Source organism: Notolepis coatsorum (assembly GCF_963971535.1).
Source record: "Notolepis coatsorum genome assembly, chromosome: 12".
Taxonomy (NCBI): Eukaryota; Metazoa; Chordata; class Actinopteri; order Aulopiformes; family Paralepididae; genus Notolepis; species Notolepis coatsorum.
Genome location: NC_140176.1, coordinates 94849988 through 94858215, shown reverse-complemented (window position 1 = coordinate 94858215; position 8228 = coordinate 94849988). Strand labels below are relative to the sequence as shown.

General features: G+C 48.3%; 1 protein-coding gene across 1 annotated transcript in view; it reads right to left on the bottom strand.

Moving 5' to 3' along the window:
• tln1 (talin 1) overlaps positions 1–8228 on the bottom strand; it is a 207178-nt gene that overhangs the window by 102901 nt on the left and 96049 nt on the right. The window contains exon 6 of the mRNA XM_084325947.1: positions 6453–6647. Coding sequence (XP_084182073.1) covers positions 6453–6647 — 195 coding nt within the window. The remainder of the gene's footprint in view (positions 1–6452; positions 6648–8228) is intronic.

Below are 8228 nucleotides of genomic sequence, written 5' to 3'. Positions count from 1 at the left end.
AAGAGAAGAGAAGAGAGGAGAGAGAGGAGAGAAGAGAAGAGAAGAGAAGAGAGGAGGAGAGAGGAGAGAAGAGAAGAGAGGAGAGGAGAGAGAGAGAGAAGAGAAGAGAAGAGGGGAGAGACAGATGGTAGAAGAGGAGATACAGAGGAGAGACTAGGAGAGAAGAGGAGAGGAGAAGAGAAGAGAGGAGGAGAGAAGAGAAGAGAAGAGAGGAAAAGAGAAGAGAGAGAGGAGAGGAGAGGGAGAGAGAGGAGAGGAGAGGAGAGGAGAGGAGAGGAGAGGAGAGAGGAGAGGAGAGGAGAGGAGAGTGAGAGGAGAGGAGAGAGCAACACACGTCCCCCCAAACTCCATAAATCCAATCCAGATGATTTTATCAAATAATTTTCATATGGGTGCCAATAGTAAGTGATATCAGATTGAGACTCTGACAGTGTTTAGACTGGCCGCGCGTTTTACCTGCCAGCTGTGTTTTCACACAGGGAGGGAGGGAGGGCTACTGTTGGGACAGCACTGTCCATTAAACCACACACACACGGCTGAGAGAGAGGGAGGGAGGGAGGGAGGGAGGGAGGGAGGGAGGGAGGGAGGGAGGGAGGGAGGGAGGGAGGGAGGGAGGAAGGGAGGGAGGGCTACTGTTGGGACAACACTGTCCATTAACCACACACAGAAAGAGAAACTAGGAGATATGAACCCGAGTATGAGAGAGAGTGTGTGTGTATAAAAAGCTTAGAGAACCTGTGAGTGTGTGACTAAGAGAGAGTGTGTGTGTGTGTGTGTGCGCGCGTGTGTGTTTAAGGGCTGAGAGAGAACTTGTGAGTGTGTGAGTATGATAGTGTGTGTGTGAGTGCGTGTGCGTGCGTGCATCTCGTTTGTGACTCAAATTAGAAAGGTGTGACGATCATGTGTGTGTGAGGTCGGGGAAGTGAAAGTGTGATAGAGAGAGAGGGAGAAGAGAGAGGAGGAGAGAGTGTGAGAGAGAGAGGGAAATGGAGGAGAGGAGGAGAGTGTGTGTGAGAGAGAGGAGGAGAGAGAGGAGAGAGAGAGTGAGAGCGAAAGGGAGGAGAGAGAGAGGGAGACGAGTGTGTGAGAGAGGATAGAGAAAAGAGAGGGAGAAGAGAGAGGGAGAAGAGAGAGGAGGAGAGTGTGTGAGAAGAGGAGAGAGAGAAGAGAGAGAGAAGAGAGAGGAGAAGAGAGAGGGAGACGAGGGAGTGTGTGTGAGAGAGAGGAGGAGAGAGAGAGGAGAGAGATAGAGAAGAGAGTGTGTGTGAGAGGAGAAGAGAGAGAGGAGAAGAGAGGGGAGGAGAGAGAGGGAGACGAGAGTGTGTGAGAGAGAGGAGGAGAGATAGAGAAGAGAGAGGAGGAGAGAGAGGGAGACGAGAATGTGTGAGAGAGAGGAGGAGAGAGAGGAGAAGAGAGAGGAGAGGGAGACGAGAGAGTCTGTGTGAGAGAGAGAAGAGAGGAGGAGAGAGAGGATGAGAGAGAGGAGGAGAGAGAGAGAAGAGAGAGGGAGACGAGAGAGTCTGTGTGAGAGAGAGGAGAGAGGAGAGAGATAGAGAAGAGAGTGTGTGTGAGAGGGAGAAGAGAGGAGGAGAGAGGAGGAGAGAGAGGAGGAGAGAGAGAGAAGAGAGACGGAGACGAGAGAGTCTGTGTGAGAGAGAGGAGAGAGAGAGGGAGGAGAGAGAGAGAGGAGGAGAGAGAGAGAAGAGAGACGGAGACGAGAGAGTCTGTGTGAGAGAGGAGAGAGAGGAGAAGAGAGGGAGGAGACCCGACCACCAGCACTCTCAGCTGCCTGCCCTCCTCTCTCTCATGAAGAAGTCTGACTGCAAGTCTCTCTCTCAGCAGGTTCAGATTCTCCAACATTATTACAAGGTGAGCAAACAGACGCGTTTATCACGGGGAAAGCGGACGTAGTCAGGAATACAACCAACAACCCTCCGACGCAAGGCCGATCCTTTCACCCTATAAAGAACCGGTGCTTATTAGAAGTATAAATCCCCTTTTAACCCTTTTACTACCACACTACAGACGGTTAACCTTCTTTATTACATGGCGTTTTCACATTCGCCGAAATGCTTGCTTGTGATTGGTCAATAGCGCTCGTCAGAGGTCCGTTATTACTCGATAACGGACCTCTGCCGAACAATAATGACCGCTGTGCGCAGCTGTTCGCAATCAAGCCCACTGACACACTGCATCAGTGCAGCCAATCAGACACACCTGCCGGCTGCACTGACAGCGGAGTGTGTGTGACGATGACAGCGGGAGCGACAGAACAGAACTGCGTCTGCATTTGATCTCGTCTTGTAGTGTGGTAGTGAAAGGGTTAACCTTCTGTAGTGTGGTAGTGAAAGGTTAACCTTATGTAGTGTGGTAGTGAAAGGGTTAACCTTCTGTAGTGTGGTAGTGAAAGGGTTAACCGTCTGTAGTGTGGTAGTGAAAGGGTTAACCTTCTGTAGTGTGGTAGTGAAAGGTTAACCTTCTGTAGTGTGGTAGTGAAAGGGTTAACCTTCTGTAGTGTGGTAGTGAAAGGGTTAACCTTCTGTAGTGTGGTAGTGAAAGGGTTAACCTTCTGTAGTGTGGTAGTGAAAGGTTAACCTTCTGTAGTGTGGTAGTGAAAGGGTTAACCTTCTGTAGTGTGGTAGTGAAAGGGTTAACCCTTTGTCGTGTGTGACAGTGAAAGGGTTAACCTCCTGTGTTGTCGCAGTGAAAGGGTTAACCATTTTGGTAGTGTGGCAGTGAAAGGGTTAATAATACGCTCAGCGTGGCCATGAGATCCTGCCTCCACAGCACCTCGCTCCTCAGGCCGCCGGCCCTCAGCTGTGTCGTCTGCTACACACAGCACCTCGCTCCTCAGGCCGCCGGCCCTCAGCTGTGTCGTCTGCTACACACAGCACCTCGCCCCTCAGGCCGCCGGCCCTCAGCTGTGTCGTCTGCTACACACAGCACCTCGCCCCTCAGGCCGCCGGCCCTCAGCTGTGTCGTCTGCTACACACAGCATCTGCTCACCGCCGGATCTAATCATCCGTGGTTAGAGGGGGACGGCCGGGCGGTGTCTATTCTTTTACCAACGGATTTGCAGTTCCGCGTTCGCGTTCTGCGATCTGATTGGCCACTGACGTTTCTGGTGCGATCTGATTGGCCACTGACGTTTCTGGTCATGTGACATGTGCGCCCAATCGCGTGACGAGCCAATTTCCGCCTCGAACAGCAGCAAACTACCTAACGCCTAGTTTATCACTGGTTAAGCTTAGGCGACTCTTTCGAAGTTGGTTAAGGTTAGAGTTTGGAATCAGGGCTGGTGTTCTATCGCCCTGCTCTAAGACAAACTCTAACCTTAACCAACTTCGAAAGAGTGCCTAAGCTTAACCGGTGGCAGAACTTGCCGTCACACGATTGGCGCGACCAGAAACGTCAGTGGCCAATCAGAGCGCAGAACGGGGAACTGGAAATCCGTTAACTGGATGATACGCAGAGTGTGAACCAGAGCCAGAGTCTCTGTGATCAGCGACGGACGGTCCGTCATCATAACACATGGAGGCAGCATCCAATGAGATCTGCCGTGTGCCGTTTAACCCTTTCACTGCCGCACTTCCAAATGGTTTAACCCTTTCACTGCGACAATACGGAAGGTCACCTGCCACATGACAAAGGGTTAACCCTTTCACTAGTAGGTTAACCGTCTGTAGTGTGATAGTAAAGGGTTAACCTTCTGTAGTGTGGTAGTGAAAGGGTTAACCTATTTGAGTGATATCACAGAACACTGAAGGCGGTGGGTCGTCTGGGACAGCTCGTCTAGCTGTGGAAAATGTAGCCGATATTGTGAAGGGAAAGTCTGATGATTTATAGATATGGGGAAGGAGATTTTTTCTTCAGTTTATTAAAAAAGAATTTCATTACTGGGATATGTGGACGTAGAAGGAAGCCGAGAGGAAAATATTGAGAGGACTGGCTTTGTTTTCTATTAATCTCGTGTTAAAATAAGTTATATGAGTAATAAAAAAAGAGAAATAAAAATACTAGGGCTGTCAAAATTAATGCTTTAACTCTGGAGATTAATTTAAATTATTTAAAGCGTTAATATTTTTTTATCTAGATTCATCTATGGAGTGAAAAATGTTCAACATTCTGTACTTTCAGCAGTATATTTGCTTGTTCTTTTTTTGCATTGACTCATGCACCTTTTTGAAAATCATCTGACATGAAGATCACATTTTTGTTGTTAATATGATTTATATTACTGGTAGTGCATACAAGACATTATCGTCCTCTAAGCCAATCTGCACTTTAACATAGGGCTGGGTTGTTTTTAGTTCTGTTAGAGCCGCGGATATAAGAAAGAGGTAATTAAAGCTGAGTCAATGTTGATGGTTTTGTTGAACATTTGTATTTCACAGGAGAGAAACTGTATTCAAAGAAAGCTATTAAAATATAAACATGGAGATTAATTAAAATTATTTAAAGCGTGTGGCGGCTACGTAGTGCAGTGGGCAAGGCGCTCACCACGAATACTGGAGGCTGGGCTCAAACAGATCATCTCCCTGTTCAAGCCCAGCGCTCCACATTGCTTTCAGTTTAGCTGGTCGTCCGCACTAATACACATTGGCCGTATTAGGGGGAGGGAAACTGATGGGTGGGGATCGGGCGTTGTGGACAGCGACTCCTACAGGTCGGTTGGTGCGCCTGCGCAGTAGAATCAGGAAGCGATGGGGGCGGCGCCCCTCCAAAGCCCAGACCCCTGACGCTGAAAGATTGCGCCGCGCAGGTGGAAAGATGCGACTGCTGTTACCTCGAGTATCGGAGGGGACTTGTGCTATGTATGACTTAGTCCACATTGCAGCCGGCTTGTGGGAGGCAAGAAACAACGTTCAAAGACAGGGGATGGTTGAATTGGATGATACGAAATTGGGATGGGAGAAAAATAGAAAATGGGAGAAAAAGTGGATACAAAAAATAAACATTTGTATTTCACAGGAGAGAAACTGTATTCAAAGAAAGCTATTAAAATAGTCTTTGAATCTGGGCGGCTACGTGGCGTAGTGGGCAAGGCACTCGCCACGAATGCGGAGACGCTGGGCTTGCCTGTTCGAGCCCAGCGCTCCACATTGCTTTCAGTTTAGCTGGTCGTTCATACTAATACACATTGGCCGTATTAGGGGGAGGGAAACTGATGGGTGGGGATCGGGCGTTGTGGACAGCGACTCCTACAGGTCGGTTGGTGCGCCTGCGCAGTAGAATCAGGAAGTGTCGGGGGCAGCGTGAGCCTCCCGCGCGTTACTCCTCGCCACTGAGAGATCGAGCTGCGCAGGTGAAAAGATGCGACTGCTGTTACCTCAAGTACCGGAGGGGACTTGTGCTATGTATGACTTAGTCCACATTGCAGCCGGCTTGTGGGAGGCAAGAAACAGCGTCCGTGACAGGGGAGGGTTGAATTGGATGATACGAAATTGGGATGGGAGAAAAATATAGAAAATGGGAGAAAAAGTGGATAAAAAAAAGAAAATAGTCTTTGAATCTAAATATACTTTCTTTGTGTTGATTTTACATTAATTCCATGATCTGTTACAAGCTTCGGTTTTAAATAGAAAAATGCGATTTTTAATCTAGATTAAGTACAGAAAATTGTGAGATTAATTAGTAAAAGAAAATGTCATCTATTGACAGCACAGAATAAATACCAAGGGAAGTGTCCTCTGCCTACTCTCCACAAGAAAAACAACCACCCAAAACTATGTCAGGATGCATCCGTTTGTGGGGAACGTCAGGACGAGAGGAAAGTCATACGTTTTCTCCACTTCCTTCCTTTCCTTCACAGTTTGCATGGGCTGGTCCTCACGGAGTTCATTGAGAAATAATGGGTGTCAACCCTTTCACTGCCACACGACAGAAGGTCAACCCTTTACTATCACACGATTGTTTCGTTCATCGCATAGGCTATTAATTTTAGCCTATTTTAATTATGTTCACAGGACATTATGACCGGAGAGATTTAAATATATGTCGGACTTCAACAGATTTTCCCCCCGTAAAAAAACGGTAATTACCGGACAACGGAAACCCTGGCGTGGGCACACGGTGGAATGTGTCAGGGGAGTTAGACGGACTCTCTGCCACGTTACAGGAAGCACGTGTCGTGGACAAAGCCCGTAGATCATCTCTTTGGTAGAAAACCACTATTGTTTCGTCACCGGCCCAACCAATCGGGTCACGCAAAGACGGATCTTGTGTAAACTGACCCCGACTGTCATTTCTCTTTCTTCTTTGAAAACCAGACCATCATTTCTGCCCTCGGGAGAGGTGTTAGTTGGACAACGCCTAGGCTACCCGTCACTGTCCACGTCCATTCATTGTGCTAAACTAGGCTAACGTGCAGCCAGATAGCTTTCTACTGAACGCACAGAGAGAGGAAAACTGGTATCTATATCTTCTCGTCTCTCGCTCTCTCTGGAGAAGACGGTGAGCTGGTTTCAGCAGCATGTCGGCGTGTTCCTGCAGACGGAGCCTCACCTGGACGTAGAGCAGGTTGAGCTGCACCGGGTCTCTGGAGTCCACGTTCTGGTCGGAGTAGAAGAACTTCCTCCTAAGCAGCAGCATCTCCGTCTCCTCCACGCCCTGCTCCCTCAGCGTGCGTCCGTGGTCCAGCCAGTTCACTGCAAGAAGAGCGTAACACAGGGATTAACCAGCCAGTTCACTGCAATAACACAGAGATTAACCAGCCAGTTCACTGCAATAACACAGGGATTAACCAGCCAGCTCACTGCAATAACACAGGGATTAACCAGCCAGTTCACTGCAATAACACAGGGATTAACCAGCCAGCTCACTGCAATAACACAGGGATTAACCAGCCAGCTCACTGCAATAACAGGGATTAACCAGCCAGTTCACTGCAATAACAGGGATTAACCAGCCAGTTCACAGCAATAACAGAGATTAACCAGCCAGTTCACTGCAATAACAGAGATTAACCTGCCAGTGCACTGCAATAACAGAGATTAATCAGCCAGCTCACTGCAATAACACAGGGATTAACCTGCCAGCTCACTGCAATAACACAGGGATTAACCTGCCAGCTCACTGCAATAACACAGGGATTAACCTGCCAGCTCACTGCAATAACACAGGGATTAACCTGCCAGCTCAATGCAATAACACAGGGATTAACCAGCCAGTTCACTGCAATAACACAGGGATTAACCTGCCAGCTCACTGCAATAACACAGGGATTAACCTGCCAGCTCACTGCAATAACACAGGGATTAACCTGCCAGCTCACTGCAATAACACAGGGATTAACCTGCCAGCTCACTGCAATAACACAGGGATTAACCTGCCAGCTCACTGCAATAACACAGGGATTAACCTGCCAGCTCACTGCAATAACACAGGGATTAACCTGCCAGCTCACTGCAATAACACAGGGATTAACCAGCCAGTTCACTGCAACAAGAGCGTAACACAGGGATTAACCAGCCAGTTCACTGCAATAACACAGGGATTAACCTGTCAGCTCACTGCAATAACACAGGGATTAACCAGCCAGTTCACTGCAACAAGAGCGTAACACAGGGATTAACCAGCCAGTTCACTGCAATAACACAGGGATTAACCTGCCAGTTCACTGCAATAACACAGGGATTAACCTGCCAGTTCACTGCAACAACACAGGGATTAACCAGCCAGTTCACTGCAACAAGAGCGTAACACAGGGATTACCCTGCCAGTTCACTGCAATAACACAGGGATTAACCTGCCAGTTCACTGCAATAACACAGGGATTAACCAGCCAGCTCACTGCAATAACACAGATATTAACCAGCCAGCTCACTGCAATAACACAGGGATTAACCTGCCAGCTCACTGCAATAACACAGGGATTAACCAGCCAGTTCAATGCAATAACACAGGGATTAACCAGCCAGTTCACTGCATTAACAGGGATTAACCAGCCAGTTCACTGCAATAACAGGGATTAACCAGCCAGTTCAATGCAATAACACAGGGATTAACCTGCCAGCTCACTGCAATAACACAGGGATTAACCAGCCAGCTCACTGCAATAACACAGGGATTAACCAGCCAGCTCACTGCAATAACACAGGGATTAACCAGCCAGTTCACTGCAATAACACAGGGATTAACCTGCCAGTTCACTGCAATAACACAGGGATTAACCTGCCAGCTCACTGCAATAACACAGGGATTAACCTGCCAGCTCACTGCAATAACAC